This window comes from Tauraco erythrolophus, chromosome 7 (genome assembly GCF_009769465.1).
Source record: "Tauraco erythrolophus isolate bTauEry1 chromosome 7, bTauEry1.pri, whole genome shotgun sequence".
NCBI lineage: Eukaryota > Metazoa > Chordata > Aves > Musophagiformes > Musophagidae > Tauraco > Tauraco erythrolophus.
In genome coordinates, this window is record NC_141471.1 from 25,036,293 (window position 1) to 25,059,484 (window position 23,192).

The 23,192-nt window shown below is 37.6% G+C and overlaps 1 protein-coding gene across 2 annotated transcripts in view; it reads left to right on the forward strand.

The window, feature by feature from the left end:
* The window catches only part of ZNF804B (zinc finger protein 804B), a 252,680-nt gene that overhangs the window by 213,894 nt on the left and 15,594 nt on the right, over positions 1–23,192 (forward strand). For both annotated transcript variants that reach the window (XM_086615053.1, XM_086615054.1), the window contains exon 2: positions 7,579–7,722. In XM_086615053.1, coding sequence (XP_086471179.1) covers positions 7,579–7,722 — 144 coding nt within the window. The remainder of the gene's footprint in view (positions 1–7,578; positions 7,723–23,192) is intronic.

The following is a 23,192-nucleotide window of genomic DNA, read 5'->3' on the forward strand; positions in this document are numbered from 1 at the left end:
AATCAACCAAACCATATCATATATTCCCCTTCATAAATGTATCATGCTCCATCTTAAAATGGCACTCCCTACATCAATGTGAAGACTGTCCTTAAGTCTGTTCCACTGATGATGAGAAACATTCTGAATTCCAGCCTACATATAGTGAAGGCTTTATGTGCCATTTGATCTTTACACTTTCATATATTTCCCTGACTCTTTTGGAAAATCCACATTCACTGTATTCAAATACTATATTTAGTTTTTTTACATCTGTATCTCACTATTTGGTTAATGCATGGGAGCAGATCCTTCATCATCTTCTATTTCAACTGGGAGTTGCCCTGACCCAGTGCAGAACCTTGCACATGGACTTGCAGAACCTCATGAGGTCCGCATGGGCCCACTACTTTAGTTTGTCCAGGTCCCATCCTGTCCCTCGGACCTGTCAACCACACCACTCAGTTTGGTGTCATCTGTAAATTTGCTGAGGCTGCACTCAATCCCGCTGTCTATGTAGCTGATGAAGATACTAAACAGTACTGGCCCCAGTACAGACCCCTAAAGGACACTAGTAGTCACTGATCTCCACTTTATCCCTTCATTTCTGAAACTGGTGCTTTAGCTTTCTTTCTTATTTATGTTATTTCTGTTCTAGTTCTAATATCCTCTTTGAGTTGGTTATTTATCCTAGAACTCTTGTTCCTGCACTGTATGTCATTCCAGGCAGTTTTGTTCACTTGAAGAAATTTTGCTAATTACTTCCTTCAAGCTCTTTAAATATATCCTTTTGCAATGAAAAAATTATCTAAACTCTCAAATTCACTTTATTATATATTTCTTTCAAAATTAAACCAAACACATAAAATTTTGTGTGTAACTTTCAGTTAGGTACCTAATTCCCTTTGCAGGTCAACTTCTGATCACATTTTCAGAAAATCTAATAGATGTAGCTGCTTAAGTTCCATCGGTTTCTGAAAATGCCCTCTATACCCACAGCAAAGATTTTTAGTTGCTATATGCTCCATTTGTAAAGCTGAAAAAGTGTTTAGAAAATATCGAAGTACAAGTCCCTTATAAAGTTACCAGAAGCAGCAATGAGTCTTAGAAAATAAAACATTTGCTGAAGATCCAAATAGCCCTTCTGGTGTTTTTCTTTGAGTTCATATGTTCTATAACGGTGATTCCAATCAACACTGATGATTTTGATAGTAAATAAATTAGGAATAGTTTTATAACTCCTTAAAGTTACAGGTCTCTCTCTGTCCCATTAGTTCCAGCAGATTTGTACTCTGAAAGTCATGTAGGACCTGCTAAAAGCATCACACTTCTCAGGTCTCAACATTCTAGTAGCAAATGGAAGAGTGTATAACTGAAAATGCTGCAGTAATTGGCTCAGTGTGAAAAATATGAAGATGTATTTATTTGCAGAAGTTAGGAGTTGTTCTCTGTAAGTCAGCTGAAAATGACAGTATTTACTGCTTTTGGAGAAGAAGAAATGCTTTTGCAATAGATAACTCTGTAATTCCTCACTGTAGATCCCACACTGGCAGAAACTGCATAGAGTTTTCAAAGTGGAGAATGGCAGTACATGTGTGAGGTAAATTAAAACGTTCTGTGTTGCTGGCTCTTGCAGCTGAACAAAATTACTTGCTTTTTATTCTACCTCCACAGCTAAACTTCCCTAGAAAATTCTTTAGGTAAGATAGCAGTCTTCTTCAGAGGAAAAAAGAGAGCATTCAGAGAAAAGTTCATTAATTCAACCATTCTGATGTTCAGTTGCATATGGGCATTTGTGTGGTTCTCAAGTTTCACACTGCACACAAGTACTTTGATTACTTCCTGCATTCTGTCACCTGCCTACTGAGTTTTAGAGATCTTTTAAAATCTGTTTTGCTGTAGCTGCAGAAGAAAAGATATAAGGGCATCAAAATTATGTGCAGTTATGCTAAGAATTGGTGAATGAGGAAGAAATGATGAATAAGCACTTCAAACAGAAGTTCTACAATTGCTGTCTCTACGCAACGATGTACAGGTCCTGACCACCCAGAGATTTTCTGTACCAGCCCAGGCAGTTCTACAGATTTCCCTCAAAAAGTTATTTACAAGTACTCATACAAATGATCCAATGAAAATATGAATTACAGATTGAATCTAGTTTGCCTAATTTAAGCATGTAACTCTCTTTTAAACCTCTTATCCCTGTTGCTCAAGGATCTCCCAAGTATGTCTATATCTTTCTCAAATTGTGAGGACTAAAGGTGCCTCAAAGGCTACATCTACCCTTTGATCTGCCCCAAAAAGCAGTCCTAGACTCGGGCCCAGTGATGTAGAAAAATCTGTCAGCCACACTGCATTCCAGGGGCAAACAGGTTGTGTCCATACTTGACCTAAGTCTTTTCAGGTCTGTGTGGTATCCTTAGGTATAATTGTTATATTTGGGGTTATTTCTGAAAAAGTCTGAGGGCTACATTAAAACACTGCCTGGATAGTTCTTCTGCGGCATGGTGCTGCGTGCATTTTTATGGTGTGTAAGTGTTGTCTTGGGGAAGACCATGAGATGGGAACGTCTCAGAGAATGCAGTTTGATGGTTGTTGGAGGACTATACAGGGCATGGAGAGCCTGATGAAGCCTCATCCTTGCTGCCTGTAGAGTGTGGTCCCTGAACAGAATGTTATTGCAGAACTACGTTCAGTTTTATCTCAAAGGGAACTAGCAAATTTACTCTGAAAGGAAGCCTGAGAATGAACTATCATACATAGAGTGAGGAATGATGGAGGGCCAGGTTCCAGGAGCCAAGTTATTTGCTGGTGTAGATGTACCCAATAGTATTTTACAGCTGACATTTCACCAATACTGAATCAAGAGGAATCATTACCCTCAGCATCTTACATATAACACTGCTAGTAACATGTCAGAATGTGATTTGCCTTGACTTTCATTGTTGACTTTCATTTAATTTCTCTTCTACTCTAACCTCCTGGACCTTCTTCCTTACATTTCTGTTTACTCAGCTGTTCACAACCTAGTATTGGTGAATGTGATTTTCCCAGCCAAATTGCAGCACTTGACACACAACTTAATTTTATCTTGCTGATTTTGGACCGTATCTCAAGATTATTACAGTAATTCTGAATCCTGATCCTCGTCCCTAAAGTATTTGTATACCCTGTGCTGTTAATTAGTATCATTCATAGATTTTGTACAGTATCACAGTTCATTTTGTCATCTGAGTCACTAATGAAAATGTGCTTAAAATTCTCAGATGTAGAATATAATTCTGCAGTTTATTCATGTGCTTATATTTGTCCTACTTATCCTTTAACCTCTAGTCTGAGAATCTCTGAGAAAAGAGGCACCTCAGTATTTGCATCAATATTTAATACTTGCGCTCATACCTAATCTGATTCACAGAATTATATTTAAGTTATCAAACTCTAACAACTCTGATTGCTTATGTCCCCAAAGAGGGAGCAGTCTGTCACTTACTGAGCTCTGCATTAATGTGAGTTAGCTCTTCTGTCATTAATTCTGCATTCCAATTTAGAAATAGGTGACAAATAGTGGGCTAATGATGTTAATATTTTTCTCATGTTCTATTTACAAGCACTATGGAATTACTTTACCATAGTTGTAGAAATCCATAGGTTTATAAAAAATTGCCTCTGAAAGTTTTACTGTATCAACTGACCTTCTTTTCCCCTCAGTCCCTTTGAACGTAGCAGATATATTTACTATCAATTACTGAGGCAGGTAATGTGGTATTGTTTTGTCTAGATCAGCATACTTTAATGGCCATGCAGTATATTAAATATCTCCTACAGATTCTGGATTTAATAAATGATTTCTAATTGACTAGGTGTCAGTGGCAACATTCTAGAAAACTCAGTTACATGGGAATTTTCATTGATTATATTAGAAAATGAAATGTCAGATACCATTAATTGCATTTTCACAATAAGAAGCATATTGCAAAAGTAGCTACTAAGTGAAAGCACTTCTAGCTTAAGGCACAATAGAAATATTCTTTTTAAATTAATCCAATACATAAACATTCATTACAGTTATGTGCCTCTGTAGGCCAAATTGATGTGAATGTAATCACAAGTTATAATATGGAACCATTTTTCAGTCTTCTAGGAAAAAAATGCATTCAGGTATATTCTGCACTCATTTATGCTTATACAATGATACAGCTATCCTTGTATATAATATATTCGTATACTGTGTTGCAACCAGCAACATAGAAGGTGATTAACCCATGGTTTCTAGGAGTTCTTACCTACAACGACTGCATCACTCCTGACATCAGCTTGTGCTTGCTGTTGTCCACGGCTCAAAGACAGAACTGCAAACTTATGTTATTTTATAAGTATACTTATGTTTACCCAGGCTGTACATCATCAGTAAGTAGAGTATGATCCAAAATAAAGTTTACAAGACTGTAACACACATGTTCATTACCAGTGGTGGTCCCCAATTCAAAATACACTAGTACATCTTTCCTGTTTTCCTGTGTCTGTATTGATGTAGTCAGGTGTTCATGATCACATATGTTTTGTACAGATGTAATTCTAGAGATTTTCTTTCACATGAATGTATTTATTATGCCAGAATTGGCCACCAGTCTCTATAGTCCTAGACAGATTATATTAGCAGTCTCGATGTGAAAATTCATTTGACTATGCACAATTTACCGTAGTGCTAGAAGTCCTTATGCCTTTGTAGAGAAAGAAAAATCCGTGACCTTTCTAAAGTATGTGATGTAGCATTCAATTTCCCTGCATCTGATCGATAAGCAAGCAGGAAATTATATCTTTTGCTATGGCAGACAAGCATAATTAAGCAATAAGGCAATGGAGGTAGTTGTGATTATCTTAGGATGCACCTGGGAGCTGCCTTGTTGCTATTTTAAAACATCTTTATGCTATGGGATCTGTATTAATTTCTGCTGAGAAAGATAAAGTTGGCAGTTGGAATGCTCACGAGCAGCAGTTTCAGTTCTGCTTCACAGAGAGTAATGTGGTGTGTTCACCCCAAACAATTAGGCATCTCCTTCAGAAGAAGCAACGATGGAGCAGGCTGTAAACATTTAATTGACAGTTCAGACCTGGGAAAAAACGAAAACGAAACAAAACAACAACAACAACAAAAACATTTATGCTTTGGCTGGCTGCCAGTGAGTGCAAAACTTACATTTTTGCCAGTTTAGAATAAAAATATGTTGCCCCCAACACTTGACTTCCAGGGAAGACATCTCTGCATAATTAATGCTATTGCATCCACATTCTAATTTATGCATTTTAATTATACCAAAGGCCCGATTAATAATTAATGCTAGCAAAACAATAGGTCTGAAGCATAAGCTGAAAAGTATCACTTTTTAATGGGCTTTTTAAATTTAAATGACTAATGAAAGCTATTTAACTATTTGATTGTGAGAATATTTCCGTCGATATAATCAAGCACCATTATTGAGCAGCCTCTCAAGTGGAGAAATGTTAGCTCAGGCTACCTATTTTCACAATTGGCCAGTCTGAGTATACCACAGTATATCAACCCACCTGAGCCATATGCATGCAGGAAAGAGATTTATTTGGATGTTTGCCCTGTGAGAGGGACTGACATGTCATTGGCATCATCTGTAAGATGTAAAATCAAAATTCCAGGCACAAAATTCCTCTTTGACCTCCTGTCTTCAAGCAGGTCAGTTCATGAAAGTTTCATGGGGAGATTTAGAACTGAATATAGAGAAATACAATATAGAATTAATTATCTCTGAGTTCAACAATCTAAGAATTAAGCATGTAGGCCAGGTTAGTAATTTAGAGCCTTGCAGTGGCTGACAGAGAGAGAGAGCACCTCTGGAGAGCTTCATCTCATTCTAAAATGGGTTTTTGAAATAGATGGAATTAATAACCTTTTGGCAGCGAATATCATTTTTCTATTTCTTACATAGGAAGCTTAAGATACTGCCTTAGACCATACATTTAACTTCTAGACTGTCTAGTTTAGGTGAAGTTAATCTCACTAGCAATGGCAGCCTCTAAACTACCATGTGAGACAGACCTACTCACGCCAAGCTGAGCGTGTAAAGACCAGGGCAGAGCAGAAGGACTCACAGCACAGAGCTGTCCAAAGCTCAGTGTGTCACATTGACAACCATCGCACCGACCACTTGGTCAAGTCTCAAACTCAAAACACGTGACACTCACTAGTAAGTCCTTCTCCCTCTGAAAGGCTCGAAATGTGCATTTGTGTTGATCTGCTGTGCCCAAAGGCTTGCCTCCACCCTGGCGTGGTCCCTGGAGCAATGCCGGGCAGTGTGATGTGCTAAGAGAAGGGTGTCCCCAGCGTGCAGTATATTCTGGGTTCAGTGCACTCTGAGTTCGTCACGCAAAGGGTGGTGAAAGCATACAGCCAGCAGACAGCACTGACCACATAGCATGTAAAGCCTCATGGCAGAAAGTACCTATTTTTTTAGGTGAGTAAAATGATACAGCAAATGATGAATTACTGCAATCCCTGGCAATATATTACATACGCTCAAGTAATATCAACTTGTCGATACGAATATAAAATGAATTGCTTTTACCAACTTTTTTGTTCATGTTTTCATGTCAGAAGTTTGCTCTCTAAACTCTAATGTAAAACGTTTAAGAAAGTGTCGTGATAATAATAATATAACAAAGGACTTGTAAAAGAAAAAAGGTCGGCAAAGGCTGCTGACAATTTTGAGTATCAGGTCCCTTATTTAAGTGCATTATTTGGAGCTCAGTAACTTTTGACTCCCATGTGTTAAGAAAAAACTCTCTTTTTACCTAATATTATATATTGAAATCAAAGTACTTGACTCTCCAGAGCAACCAAGTCACCAGGGAGGGGGACCGTGTTTTCCCTCTTTTCAGCTGAGTTTGCCTGAGCCTGGACATGAGCTAGTGCCCTTGTCAGTGGTTGTGGTCTGTGCCAGGCAGGTGCCAGTTACACGCAGTTTGGGTGGACTGGAGGGCGTGTCCCCCCACGCCGACGTGGAGAAGGGACAGGGTGGCACAGAAGAGGCTCCTGCTGAGGTGGTTCTGCTCCAGGGAAATCTCAGCCAGCCATAGCCAGCTGCTGGCTGGCCCTGCTGAATATTTCATAGAAGTTAGAAAGCAGAACGCAAAAGAAAATCCGCCTTAGTATCAGACTAAAATTAATTTCTTTCTTCTGATCAATGATACCTGAAAGAGCAGACATATGTTGGTGCAAGCTGTAGCAGTTAACAGACTAACCCTCCATACACGCACTTGATGGCTTATGTCTTCTACACTGCTCAGCTCTGCTGCCCAGGAGCTGGGAAGTATTCCTCTATATCCCATTCCTCTCTTCTTACTACAGCACTTACAACAAGTAGTAAGAATAACTATTCAAGAAATACAACCATTCTATTAAACTTAGACCAAAACCTCCTCACCGTCGTGCACTTTGACACTAGGATGGAGCCCGGTGATTTAGCAGTCCTAGTCAGTCCAGTGTTTTTAACGTGGATGACAAAAATAGCTGCTGAAGCATGAGCTCACGAGCTGTAGCAGTGTCTTTGTCTGCTTCTGCCTTTGCAGGACTATGCTGAGAAGGAGAAAGCTTCAGCCAAGGCTCTGGAGGATGTGAAGGCTAACTTCTACTGTGAACTATGTGACAAGCAGTACCACAAACACCAGGAATTTGACAACCACATCAATTCTTACGACCATGCTCACAAACAGGTAAACCTGATAAATGTCCGTGCTTGTTACAGTAATCTATCTTCCTTCTTCATTGATAGTGGGAGGTTCCTAAAATTCACTCAAGTAGAAGACAATTTTAACATTCCATATTTTTGACTTCAACATGCTATTTTTCATTAAAATAAAATGTAAAATGTTCATTGTTTTAATCTTCACTACAATTTCTTTTAAGTCATTTAGTGAAAGATCACTGTTTATAGTTTTAGATAGGGTCCCAATACCAATATTCACACTGAATTTGATAAATTTAAATGTGGAATTGCTTATAAACTAGAGGGAGGGGAAGGATCACTTCCTCAGATATCCAGGTCTCTCTTTTGGATGCAGAAGCCATATGACCATGCTGTTTCAAGGGCAGAAAAGTAGTTCATTTTTTAAAAAAAACATATGTTTCTGAAGTTAAAATCTATGTCTTGTAATTTTCTCAGGGTGGAATACCTTTTGCCTTGCATGTAGAACATAATATAAAATAACAGCTACTTTTGAACAACAAGGTATTGGATTTTTTGGAAAATATCATAGATGCTAATTTTTTGCCATTGATTTTGTATCAACTTTATCAGATCTACATATGGTAGGTATATTCTACCCATATATACCTATTATCATTCTATGTCTGCTTCCTGCATCCTAGTTTTCCTCCAATTTTAGGAAAATCCATATTTCAGTTGGTGTTATGGAAAGAAAATATAATTAATTCACATAAACACTTCAGAATTTGAAGAAAATTGTTTGCAAAGTTCAGGAATGAGCATTTCTGAACCTCTGATGAACAGATCATATATGCTAATCTAAGAAGTAACAATATGTAACAGGGTTCCGTAGATGTACCTTTTTCTCCTGTGTTTCTACTGGTGCTTACATGCATTACACAGTTAAAGTTCTCATGTATTGTGTGCATTCAAGTTCCCAGGGTATTAGAGTCTTCTGGCTGATCACACTTCTGGGTGCACGGGGGTCAGGAGCCACCTTGCAGATATGTGAATCGTTTAGAAGTCACTGGTATTTCTGACAGAAGACTAGAAATAATAAATGTTGAGTAAAACAAATGGCGCTAAAGGCAAAACTCACTTGCAAACAATCTTATTGTCTTTTGCAGTATTATAAAGGATGTAAATCAGCCTGGAATTTTCCATGTGCATCTCTCACAGCACTACATTAAAAAATTGTCTGCCCACCCATCATGCTGAACCATCCTCCTGAATTCAAGCGGCCCAAAGTCAGTTATCCATGGGTATTAATGAGACTCTTTTGGCCCATAACTCCCAAACCAGAGCTAGATTCATGTAATGTATTTATGTATTAAATCAAAAGCAATTCCTCACATCACCATTCCTTTAATTAATCCATAAAAATGGTTATAATAATACAAAGCAAATACTTTTCCAGATCCTAAGCATGTGACTTTAATCCCTATAAATCCCCATTTGTGGCATAGAAAAATTTTTTCAGCCTTCAGCTGTTTTTTTCACTCATCAGAAATGCGTCTGAACTCAATTGGATCCATTTGTGCCCTTACCTCTTCACACATTCTCCTGCAAAGAGCATCTTATGAAAAAAAACCAGCCTGTTTGATGTAACATCTATGATTGTGTTGTTGGGCAGGGGAGGTTTTGACAGCTTTCTGTTATAAAAGAGAATGTTTAAGCAGTAAAACTATTTTTAATTTTTGGTAAATTTAGTGCTTTAAAAGCTGCCAGACATAGTACTGGGAACTAAGAGTCTGCACGGAAATGCACAGCATGTACAGAATATCAACTGGCAGTACAGGCTCACCCCATCCTGCCCTTTCAGATGTAGTTCAGAAGCTCAGTTAGCACAGGATTAGCTAGCTACCCTCCTGATGTGACAGGGTAATTCAGTTTCTTCTCCCCTCTCACTTCTTGACTGCTCAGCCAAGCCTGAGAACAGCATTAGTTCGCCTCTAGGAATAGTGTGGGTGCACCCTTTTCTCTGACTTTTGTAGTCAGTCACAGAAGAGCCTTTATTCCTCTTACTTTTATCAGAGTAATCTTCAAAGAAAAAAAGCTAATTTATGGTTTCCTGTGGGTTTAGTTAGCTTAGTTTCAAAATGTTTGTTCTGGAAGGGATAGTAGCCACCAGAAAAGCTTCTTTCTCCTACGGTAGGTTTTCTGTTTGCCAGCAGAAATTTGAGGGTACCTTTAGTCAACCACACAGATATGTTCTAAGCATCATTCTTCTAATGGAGAGTAAATTAAAACAAGGGACTCTTTACATCTCAGTAACAATACAGTGTAGTCCTCCCATGTGATTTCCCATTTAGATGTTACTACTTCAAAACTTGTATTAAAGTGTCAATGCTGTTCAGAGATGATATAAAGGCAGAAAAAAGGATATTGCACTGAGTACTTTGTCATAAGTCTTTTGTTTCTCTTCCAGAGGAAATAGATTTTATTCAAAGAATTATGACTCTAATCTCTCAATATTATGGTTTTATAAAATCAATTTTGTGATCCATTTTCTTATCTATAATTTCAACCAGTTGTTAAAGCAGAAAGTACTGAGTCTTAGATTGTCATGGTTTTGATGGGGGCGGAGAAGGTTCTGGTGGCAGGAGGTGCCCACCAGATTGGACTCCCATCCCCCTTGGGGCTTGAGCCAATCGGTGCCTCTGTGAATTGCCCTATTTACGTCGGGACAAAGGAATCGGAAAGGTGTGCCCTTTGCCCAGGAGCGAGGAGAGGGGAGGGAGGTGCTGCCCTCACTCCCCAGCGCCCAGCTGGGTGGCGGCTCTCGCCATGCCGATGCCACCTGCTGAGGATGGCAGAGCCACTTGGGGAACTTGGGCGCCCACTGGGCTGAGTTCACCCAGAGAGGACTGAGATCTGAGAGAAACGGACACACAGACACCAGGTCAGTGAAGATAGAACGGGATGAGGTGTGCCCGAGCTGAGCTTCCCTTGCCAGCGGTGGCAAGACGGCAAGCGGCCCCCTTGCAGCAAGGCGGTCCCGGGGGAGCAGAGACCCACTCACAGCCCGTGGAAAACCCACGTCGAGAAAAGATGCCTGAGCCTGAGGACTGTACGCATCTAAAGTCCATGGGAAAACCCCTGTCGATGGGGAGGTGTTTTGTTTAGAGGAAATGCCTGAGCCCGAGAACAGTTGTGAAGCATGGGCACAGGTAGAGATGTGTTTATGCATTGATGCATTTAAAGTCTATATGACGACCCACGAGTGAGTGGCAACAACTCCCTAAGAATCCGAGACTGTGGTAAAGCCCGCACTGGAGCAATCCTATGGGGAAGGATTGCTTCCTGCAGGTAGGACTCACGCTGGAGAAGTTCGTGGTTTTCCTCGTGAGTAGGGGATCCACTGGAGCACGGGAAAATGGTATAAGGACTCCTTCTCCTTTAAGGGAAGCGGCAGTAACAACATGGAATGAACTGAACTGCACTCCCCCATTCCCTGTCCCCCTGTGACGCTGGGGGGAGGAGGTTGAGCCGGGAAGAAAAGGCAAAGGGGGGTGGAGAGGTGTTGTTTCAGGATCTGGCCTTGTTTTCTTTTTATCCTTTCAAGCAACTGGTTTTGCTTGTCTTTAAGTAACTGTTAATAAATTGTTTTGCTTTCAGAAAGCCGAGTCTGTTTTGCCCAGGACCGTGGTTGGTGGGTGCTCCTTCTGTTCTTGTCTCGACCCTCAGTCCTTTTATTATATTTTTCTCCTCTCCACTTTACTGGAGTGAGAGACCAGCTGCGTGGAGTTTAGTTGCCGGATCAGCCTAAACCACGACATAGGCCTAGCAGCTGGCATACCAACCATTGCCTTCGCTGTCCTCAGAGGACTGCAAAACATTATGGTGACAATCTGGCCTTGTTTGCATAACTGGTCTTTCTGCTGTTTAGGTTATTTTAAAGCAGTATACTCAGAGAGACTATCTCTCTCTCTGCATGCTACATATGTTCATACTTATATAAATAAAAATACTACAGATGTATGCGTACATATATACACACATATGCATACAAAGAAAACTTTGACAGAACATCGAAGATGTCCCCTGCCTACATCTCCATTACGTTCTCAACCTGTAATTACCCTGGAGAGGTTTAATATGATTTATATATTTTTGAGTAATATTGTCTGAGTATTAAGCACCTCTTATTTCTTTGGTTGTCTTGACAGCATTAGTCTTAACTAATGTTGCCAGCATCTTTCCTGACACACTGCTCTATAATAATCTTTTATTGATATTACCTGTTATTGGAAATTAATTTCTTTCAGTGCAAGGCTCAATAAAGTGAACTCAGAAAATCTGTTTAAGTGGAAGGCTGCACTCCCACCCAGCTTTACCTGAGCTCTCTGCTGTTAAGCCTGATGCTTAAAAAGGCTGGGGTGGGAGTGTGAGTGGCTTTCCTGGGAGCACCTAATCTTTCATCACCATGCAGCCCTGTGCATATGTGTCTCATTGGCCCAACACATACCAGCTAACACACTGGGAATTAACAGCTTTTTTTTTTTTTTCCTTTGTGTTTTTCCTTTGCTATGGAATCTATGAATTTATAAAGTCCTAGGATGCAGTCATGGGCAGTAGCACATTTGATAAATCTGCAGTATCTCTCATCAAGCATCAAGGTGAAAGATGCTTGCTATTGCTTTCTCACCATGTTCTCTGCAACAAAAGTTAACTGTATCAGAACTGGTTACTTTGGCTCTGTCAAAACTACCTGAACACTGAAAAGGATAAGGGTGCTGGTATGAATTCATTCAAAATTGATTAGTAGATAGATACTCAATATAGGTTGCTGCCTGAAAATGTAATATATGTGGATGTATATTACATACTAGGCTGAAAATATAATGGAAGTATGGATTTTTAACAGGGTTGTTAAGTCACATGCATCTATAAAAGGAAGCCAAACTTGAGCAGAGATGTCTATTTGGTTAATGCTGTTAAATGAAATCTTTTAATACCTCCAGGTCATGCATAGCATTCATCCATTCAGTTAATGTTGAAGTAGTTGGAGGTTTCAATTTTTGTATAAATAATCCTTATCAATCAGTAAGGCTTTTAGATGTCAGCAAAGGAGAAAATCTGTTCCATGTACTGCAATATAATAATTGTGATGATAGTCATGATAATAACAGAAATAAGCAGCAAAGAAAAACAAGACTGTATTGCCATCTTGGGGTTTCTTATGACAAAACAGTTTTGTTGTCAAAATTTAGCCACACAGTTAAATACATTGCGTTCTCTCATATGAAAAAAAAAAAAATCTAAATTTTAATGTTCTTGAAGCAGGCAGCACTGCGTAAGTAGGTAAACAGAACTTTCAGTATCCAATGGTTCACAAGCACATACCTGTATCTAAGTATTTAAATCCGTGCATACCAACGCTTGGGTATATTTTTTGCATGAAACTCTAATTTAGTGTGTACAGCTGTGGGCACTTGCCATTAAGCCTTTATGGTGCTTGTGGATTTAAACTCTAATTCAGGCAGAGATTTAGCTCCTGTGAAACATCAAAGCTAGCATATATGCTTACATTTTAGCTAGCATTGCCTCTATCACATAAAAAATGCACAGATAAGTGAACACAGAGAAAGATCCAGGAATGAGTGTAATGCTGACATCTTGTTCTTTCATTCTTAAGGTGTTTTTTTCCAGAGTCTTCATGCTTATTAGAGGAAAAGTAAGTCTCATATTTTGGCTCTAAGGTACACCTCTCCTGTTACCCAAAGGATATTCCTTTGGAGGCAAGAAAACTGGTTTGGCAATATCTGAGAGATTTCACCTTGGGATCTGGGAAATTAGTGAAACACAGCAACACCAAGAAACCTTCTTCTGGACAAAGTATCATATATTTACCTATAAGAACACACTAATCAAATAGAAAGGGCTACATCAGCATGAAGGTCTGTTACTATGTGTGCTTATGTTGTCTATGCTTTTTTTCCTTGATATGTAGGTGGACCTACGGTCCCTTTTGTACTCCCCTGTGGACAAAGCTAACGTCCTTTACTACAGCCTCTGCTTCTGTTTCTCTGCATCAGGACACTGGCTGTGAAGAAGGGCCTGCTTTTTTAGGGCAAGGTTTTCACATGAGGTCTGTGCTGTCTGTGGTCTCCTCAGAAAATAATCAGAATGGCAAAAGACCTCAGTGTTTCTTGCTCTCTGTTAGCGAAAGGTGCTGTCTGCAGCCATCAGCATTCCGCTCCTGTAACCTCACCAACACTACCTTGGTTTGATACTTGTTAAGAAACACATGCATACTTTTAATAAAATTTTCACATTTCTCACATCTGTAGTAAGAAAGTCAGAACCAGAATTGTATTAAATACAAGAGAGAAGGAGTTAGCAAAAGAAAAAGTAATATGATGCTAGATTTCCCTCGAACAGCTGGTTTATAAATGGACTTGAAGCGATAAATGCATTTTGTGTGGTAGTTATTGTCCTCCCATTTTTAGGTACCAACAGATTTTTATGCTAAAAAGCAACTACCATATACACAAATAATTGTTATGCGTGTGAAAGTTGAAGGATGTAAAATTAGGCCCAGTCCTGAAAACAATTGTGAAATTTGTAAGATGTATGCCTACAAACAACTTCACAAAAATAAATTAAAATGTTCAAATGTATAAAATGAACGATGCTCAGATGTTTTACAAGAATGTAGTTTACAAAAATGAAGGTCATTACTTATTATTTATTTTTTCCATCTTCAGAACATTCACTATAAGTATCTCTAGTCATAGTAGATGCTTCTGACACATAAATCAAAATAGTGAAATTATGATTCAATATGGTCAACAGTTTCTCAGATTTCTTCCACAGATTATTCTTTAATTTCAGTGAAATGCCCATTTATTTTAGCTTCAGGCAGATCTATTACCAGTTTATGTTTTAACGATCACCATTAGACAATTATTTAGAATTGTTGTCTGTGCCTGTATACTCTTTGTCAGACACTTCTGCTTTATCACAACACTTGTTTTCTCTTGAATTTTGGGAACTTTGATGCTGAGGAATTCTTAACTGTTATTTTATTCATTATTCTACAATACACATACGGATTCAATTTTCCTTGCTCTTTCCTTTTAAGCACATCATTCTCTTCCCTTGGAAACAGTATACTCTTTGCATTTCTGGCTTAAGTCTTGTTCTCTTTCATGTGAAAACCAAAGCTAAAAGAAAGAATTCGCTTCTATAGTCTCTCCTATCATTTCAGTATCTTTTTGCCTTAAAGGCACACTGTTCTCTTGCTCATTCTGAAACCAGTGATTTTCTTCTTGTTGCTCATGCCTATGCCATTTATTACATTCTCTAATTTCTGTTATAGCTTCACATTTTCTTAGCTTTTCATCATACATTGATTTTGTTCTTCTCATTCTTTCAGAATTTGTTCCTGTGAATTAACTAATTTTATTTCTCTCTTCTGTTCCTAAATTGGTTTTAATTGCAAACTGGATTATCCCATGGCTTCTACTGGATTGTTAGATACAGAACTGTCTGTGATATTTATAATCAACGTTTTGAAACATTTTGTATTTTAAGACCCAAATTTCTATTGCTCTCAGAGTTTGGGCTGAAATTTTCTTTATGGATCCCAAGCGCTGTTAAATTACAGTGAAAATATATAGTATTTGCAAAGTCAAGAATAAGGAAGCGATAAGGCATCCGAATCAATACTGCTTGGACAACTTAATCTGATACTTTTGTGTATCTGCTCTTTAATAAAATCTTTAATTGCGGGCTGCATGTTGTTTTCTCTAAGGAAAACTCCCTGACTCAGTACTGAAGATGGACCATACTTGAGGAATGAATCCATCTTGTGCAGGGGATGAAGCTATTGGCTACAAAAGAACTGATGATGTGAAATGAGGGAGAAACAGAAGGGGAAGAAGCTGGTTTAGGAAGTAGTTACAGGAATAGGCGCAATGGGCAGAGACAGACAGAAATTGCAATAGAAACGCATGGAAGTATCACTCTGAAATTAGAAGAAATGAAAGATGTGTACAAGAAAGGGAGAAAAAGGAGTTACAAGAGGAAGGACCTGTAGGAAGGATCTGTAAAAATAATCCATAAATAAGGGGGAATGGCAGAATAAAGTACAAGAGAAGACTGTCAATGTCAGCCACTTAGAGTTGTCAATGTCTAAGTCATTCCCGTTAGAGCTGAGGAACCAAGTGAATCAACCAGAATGAAAATCACATTTCACAACTTTAATTCTGTTAACAAGAATACCACAGATACTATATTGGCACATATACAAAATGCTGTATTGAAAATAATACAAAGGACTTACCCAGCATAAAAAATGGCTGGGTTCTGGAAACAAGTAAAGAATGAAATGTATCATGCTATTGCTCATGTACAATTCCATCTTTTGCCACTGGTAGATAATATTTATATATCTATCTATTTTCTTGGCCTGAATGCTCCTCTCTGCTATTCAGATACAGAGAAATCCTGCCTTTCTAAAAGCATGTTTGCATCACAGCTGCTGTGCTTCAATGTACCTGCAGTCCAGCATCTTTGAAATGCTGAAGCAGCAGCACAGTGAAACAATCAGGTTGTGTCACATCACAGAAACCGTTGTAAATAAAGGTAACACAAGACAATATAGGATGACATCAGCATTTTAGCAAAAGAGTAGTTAAATCACATGAGCAAAAGCAGGATGTAAACAATACGGTAGTTCTGTAGCATCACTGTGTTAAGAACGTTTATTTTGCCAGTTTGAAATGATCTTAAAGTGAATGCTTAGTTTATAATATCATGTAATATTTTCTAAAATGTTATGAGGGAAGGCTTGTGTTTATAGCTATGCTACACAGAGATGCTGCAATTGCACACTCCAGCAAGTGCATGTACCAGAGTAGCTCCAGAGCAGCAGAATCAACATTATCAAATACCACTGAGCACACTCCAGTGATTGGGCGTGACTGGAGGCAGCGAATTCCAAAGAAATGTCACCGGAAACAATTCTTTATTTTAAACTCACCAATCTGTGCAGATCAGTGGGTCTTATTAAGAACTGCTGAACCTGCTGCCCTGCCAATGCTTTGCTGCTTTCTTATTACTCATTGATAAAGTAAATAAATTGGCAGTATTCATTCTTTTTAAATTGCATGTTGCTTAGAATAATGAGATTCCTTTCTTCAGTAGCCCTCAAAAAAACTTCTTGCAAACAATGCAGAGCTTCTTTTAAATTTAATGTCTTGATAAGCTAAATTGTTAAATGCTAGATGCTATGGAATTACATTTGGTGTTCTTTAAAATGAATGCTAATTAACATGTAAATTAGCAATTTAACTCTCTTTAAATGGAAAAAAAACCCATGGGACACCTAATTTCATAGTTGTTAATGATAGTCCAATGACTGTAAGATATTTCTTAAGCATTTCATTATATAAGGAATTACAGAAGCGTATTATCAGATTTTGGCATTTAAGACATAGCAAGAACCAGAATGTCAGTTAGAGGAAGTGCTCTTCATTAATGCCTGTGTTATTGTCCTTTCCATTCTTCTCAGACGATACACTTTTTAATTACTAAAGTTTTACAACTAATTTTTCAAGCAGGAGGAGTGGTTGAGGCAGTGTAATGGATGGCTTATTCAAATAAGCAAGAAATCTAAAAGATTAGATTTGTAAAAGAAAGATGATGCCAAACCACAGACAAATATGAAGTTCTGCCCCAAAATATCAGTTTAGGCATTAATTTTGTACAATAATTCCTCACCAGAACATGAAAAAACATATCCATGTTTAATTATATTTAGACAAAATGTACTCAGCATCTCTGGTTCAAATAATTTTCCATTGTTTCAAACTTTGCTTCCATTTCAAATATGGGTAAGAAAAAAACTCATGAAAACAAATTGATGAAAACATTATGTTATAACTGATTTAGCATGGCAATTTCTATGCAAATCAAATACAAACAAGAGACTCCATTCAAATAAGAAGTGTTTTTGAGCCAGTTATACTTCTTTTTCATACTGTGTAAAAAGAAGTGCTTAAAATCAACATATTCCTCTCTGGTTCTCGATTCTGAAATGCTAATACATGCAGTACATAGGATAGTGGTTAAGAAAATGGGATAGATATGTAGAACCTAAATATTTATGTTTAAATTATTATTCCCATTTTCAGTTAACCTTTAGGGTAGTCAGGCTGGGGTTGTGCCTGCATTCTTTAATGAACAAGATAAATTATATTGAGCGTTGCCGTTCTTTTTTTAAATGCCTGTATTCAGATGCCTTTTCTACTTTTTAAATGCCAGTCTTAAGGACAGAAGCAGCGGAATGTACAGCGTGTTTTCTATTTACTTCTGTGTAAAATGTTGCCGTTCATGCAAAAATGTCTATTCATCATGAGCTCATAAGAAATGGGCATGACTGAACGCAGACATACGTTGTATTTCATGTGTCAGCTTTGAAAGACTGGCAAACATTAGGTAATATTGTTTTTAGGCCACATATTTTTGCACTTTTTTTTTTTTGTGTTAAATCGGTAGATCTGGAATAAATGGTTTCATTTTAGGGTCAAACTCTACAAGTCTTGCTTTAAATAGTGAGGTGATAGGGACAAAACGCTGCCAGATGCTATGATTGCCTTTGATTACTGTTTGTTCACAGATACTGTAGTTCATAGTTGTGCAATGACTTTAGAATAAGGTACTGCTCAGCCAAATTAAGGAACTTGTTGTGCGAGTTACAACACATCTGTATATATCTTACCTGGGTAATTCTGTGCCATATTCAGTTTTTTAGGAATACTGGACAATTAGCTTTGCAGGCAAAATGTTGTACCCTCAACTGTTCACAGAAAAATTAAATTTCTGTCGACTTCTGCATAACAATTGAACAGTGCTGTCTTGCTCATATCTTTCCCTCCTCTGGAAAAATAATAATTCTTCTAATCCCATTGACATCCACAAAGTATATCTGGCCCTATGAACATCTATCTAGAATCTGCATCTATTACAGTTCTATTCATTTTTGACTGTCTGCATCTTCCATGCTGTAATTAATGTGCAAGAATGTAGCTGAGCAAATGATTCCTGTGGAGCTTTAAAGTTGTGCTAATCAACTATGTTTGTGTTTGAGCAATGGTACAATGCGGTTTGTACATCTTTGAGGGACATTCATAGCAGAAACAAATATTTAAAAGCAAACCAGAAATATATCTGTGCATCACCAAGACAGCAATAAAAATGGTAAGATTAGTCATTTATTTTCCTTACTTAGTTAAAAGCATTAATTAACATCTTTTAACATGTCTCTAAGGGAAAAATAAAGGAGGTAACCCAGACTAATTACCATTTCACAGCTTTTGCAATTTCATAATAATTAGGCTCCACCAGGAGCCATTAAAAAGATGAAGGCTCTTTAAGCACCTTCTCAGATTAAATTGCAAGGGAATATCTAGAGAAATGTAGATAACATTCATGTGAATATCAAACAAATATATTATCACAGGTGATGGGACCGTAAAAAACCAAATGTTTCCTAAACAAAAAAAAATGACAAATAAAAACTTTTTTGTCAGGAAATGCTGGTTTTAGAGTAGAATGGTTTTGCAGGAATATGAAAAGATCAAAATCATTTTTCATTCCAAAGGTTCACATTATTTAGCTTCAATCAGGTTGAAACGGTTCATAAAGACTGAAATACTTCTCTTCAACAGTGTTATTAAAAAAAAAACTTTAAAAAATATCTTCTAAAATATTTAAAAATAATTTTAAAATATTTATTGTAACATATGCACATATTCTATCTAATTTTCTTGAGATAAAGAAATGATGAAAATTATAGCTTTAAGACATTTTGTTTCATTGCTCTTTGGATGCATTGACATCAAGTCACTGGGAAGCACTTAAAATTTTAATTTCTTTAATAATTTTTCAAAATGTTACTTCACCCAGTAAGACTAAGATTAAACAAATCCCAAATGTCAAAATTCCCTGCAGAGCAGAAATTCTAGTTCTTTAAACAAATGTGTAAGTATTGAAGAATTGATAGAAACCTCCTGGAACCCTGTAGGATACTTTATGCTTGTAGTTAGTGTTTCTCTGCATGTTTTCAGCCCTTAGCATGTTGATGGATTCTTAGCACTGCTTCCTTCAAAACAGACACTTAAATACTGATGTTTAAAAGTGCAAGTGCAGTCACATTCCGTTATTCTGTATTTACTTTTCAATTAGGATCCTTGGGATTCAACAAGTTACTAAATCATATCCAGCAGAAGTGATATAACCTATTGCTTGTATTCTGAACCTGTCTTATATAAGGATCTGATTGTGTGAATATCAAATCATAATTAGTTGAGAAATTATTGAGTAAAGTACTACCACGTTTAGGGGAAAAACAGTACAATTTATAAAATCACATAGTTACCAATATTTGTATACAAAAACATTGCCTAAAAGGTACAATGTAGTTTTCACCTTTTAAAAGGAATCCAGAATATTTAAATTAACTTCATCTTGTTATTTACTTCAAAGCAAAATTACATCTTCTCATCAGCTCCTAATGACCATTTTTTTGTGAGTTCTGCATCACTTTTATATCATTTGAGCCTGTTACACCAAACATTCAATTCATTGACATATTTACGACTCTCAATAGCCCATGTCAGATTCTAACCTTCCCATTTTGAAATTTAGCACAGCATAATGCCCCTTTGCTTGCTTAAAAGAGAAATTGCGTCCAGTTCTGGAGCCCCCAACATAAGAAGGACATGGACCAGTTGGAGAGGGTCCAGAGGAGGGCCACGAAGATGATAAGAGGGCTGGAGCACCTTTCCTATGAGGACAGGCTGAAAGAGTTGGGGCTGTTCAGCCTGGAGAAGAGGAGGCTCCGGGGTGACCTTATAGCGGTCTTCCAGTACCTCAAGGGGGCCTACAAGAAAGATGGGGAGAGGCTGTTCAGGAGGGCCAGCTGTGATAGGACAAGGGGTAATGGTTTTAAAATAGAGGGAGGTAGATTCAGGTTGGATATTAGGAAAAAATTTTTTACCATGAGAGTTGTAGAACACTGGAACAGGTTGCCCAGAGAGGTGGTGGATGCTCCATCCCTGGAGACGTTCAAGGCCCGGTTGGATGAGGCCCTGAGCAACCTGATCTAGTTGGAGATATCCCTGTTCCTTGCAGGGGGGTTGGACTAGATGACCTTTGAAGGTCCCTTCCAGCCCTAACGATTCTATGATTCTATGATTCTATGATTCTGACGTATAGTTTGAAAATAATCGTAAATTAGACCTGTACACATGCAAAACAGCAAGTCATAGCCTAATAAATCTGCATATGGAACCCATGAGAACTGTACAATTATTGTTATAGCAATTTTTGGTTATTTCTAGGAAATGCACAAAATTTTTTATGTAATTCCTTACTTCTTTTTGCACAAGATCTTTCCGAAAGCTAAACAAATAATACCTGGAAAAAGACTGGAATATTTTTTCAGAAATTAAAGTTATAACGTATGATCCAGTTGCCCTACTTTTTCTTGTCTCCAGAATAATTTACACTGTTGTTTTAACTCACCTGGTCCAAAAAACATGAAGTCACTATCACCATATTGTATCTGTGATGGAGCATATTTTAAGTGGATTATTGTTCCATTTCAGTACATAAACTCAAGATCTTTCTCTGTTGGTTTTTTTTTTTTTTTTCAAAAAATAATTAAAATTCAGATTACTAGAATGGGAAACCATGGTATAAATAAAAGATCAACTTCAAATTTTATGGGAATAAAATTTTCCTGGGAGAGAGTAGTAGAGTAAAGCTTGCTTAAAAGATTGCTTGTGTCAGATGACAAGTTCGAGAAGTGAGATTAAGTATTTCAGAAGCAGTAAGTGATAGATCAGCTTTATAACATTAAAAACGTCCATGTCTACATGAAAAATTGGATGTGTGTTTATATCATCATTTGATGTAACAGTGAATACAAACAGACATAGTCTGGTGCAAGGGTAAGAGGGGAGAGAGAGAGTCGTTAAACGTTACCTCCCATAGCTCCACAACGTACGAGGCAATAAGAGAAGTCATTTGGGATTGCTCTTATAAAAGTGCATGATGCTCATTTCCACCCTCTTTCCGGGGAGCGGTTTCCAGAACAGTATTAAAAATTTTAAATTATTGAATCACAAATGAAGAGTGTCAAGCTGCAGCTCAGTGACACGTTGCGCGCCAGTGGGCTGAACTGTTTATCTTGACCATGTGCTTGCTTTTAGCTCCCTCTCTTAGTAAAAGCCTCAGGCACTGCGGGTTGCAACAGCATTACGTTCAAGGGGACCAACTACAAATAACAAATTGCAAATAAATAATAATTTCAAGCATGGCAATAAAAAAGGGTGCTAGATAGGCCAAAATATCTTTGCCTTTATAAAGTGGAAAATTAGAACATCATTCACTCTGCGTAGTTTGGTCATCTTTTTCCATGACACACTGAATTTGCTTAGGAAGCATCTTATTGCTTTTGTTATTTTAGAGGGAAATGCTGCTGAACTGGGAAGAGAGATGGAGTCAAGTAGAGGGAAGAAAGGACACTAAAGTCAAAGGAGGCAACACATAATGATAATGTGAGACAATTTTGGAAAAGAATTAAATAAAAGAAAAAAAACATATAATCGAAATAACCTTTTTTCAATCAGCATAATTTACTGAGATGTGTTCTCAGAAGATTATCTCAGATAATCAAAGGCTAAACCAGGCTATTGCAGGAGTGAATTACCCTGGAAAAAAAATGGGACATCTGTTCATTTCCTCCTGTAAATAAATCCCAGACTGGAACATAAACTGCTACTCCAATCCCATGCATGAAGAAATTAAAATTAACAGATTATCTGTCTGAATTTGCTGCCTCTGTGGGCCTCTCTTCTGTCAAGAATAGCACAAAAATACTTCATCCACATTATGGGTCTCTAAAATGCTTATCTTTAATCTATACATTATTAGCATTATGATGATCAAGACAGGCATACAGTCACGCGATTGTATTTAGTAAATGCAAATAAAATGTCTGCATACATTTGTATAAATAATAAACTGTAACATGCACTTCTGTAAGGAATAAAGGTGAATGAGCTTGCCAAATGGGCTGGGAGGACGAATTCAAATGGAAAGATGTGAGAGAGACCTAGGAAATTTTAAATAGCACTTGGCAGATGGTTTAAGAACCCAAATCCCACAACTGAAAAAGACCAAATAGGTTAGAAACAGCTAATCTTATTTAGAAGGAAAGTCAGCTCTCTGTGGTTTAAATTTATAACAAAGGAGAGAAAGGAAAAATGGATGGTAAAAATCATAAATCAAAGCAAAGAAATTGGAAAAAAGTGATGGAGGAAGTAAAAAGGGTGAAAGGGAAATCTGTAGTTGTCAGAGGTGAGGGCAAGAAGGTTTCTGAAAGTATATTGAGGATATAAAGAATTTTCTGCTCCAAATGGAAATGAATCACCTGTTAGCAGTGATGTAAAAAGGACTATT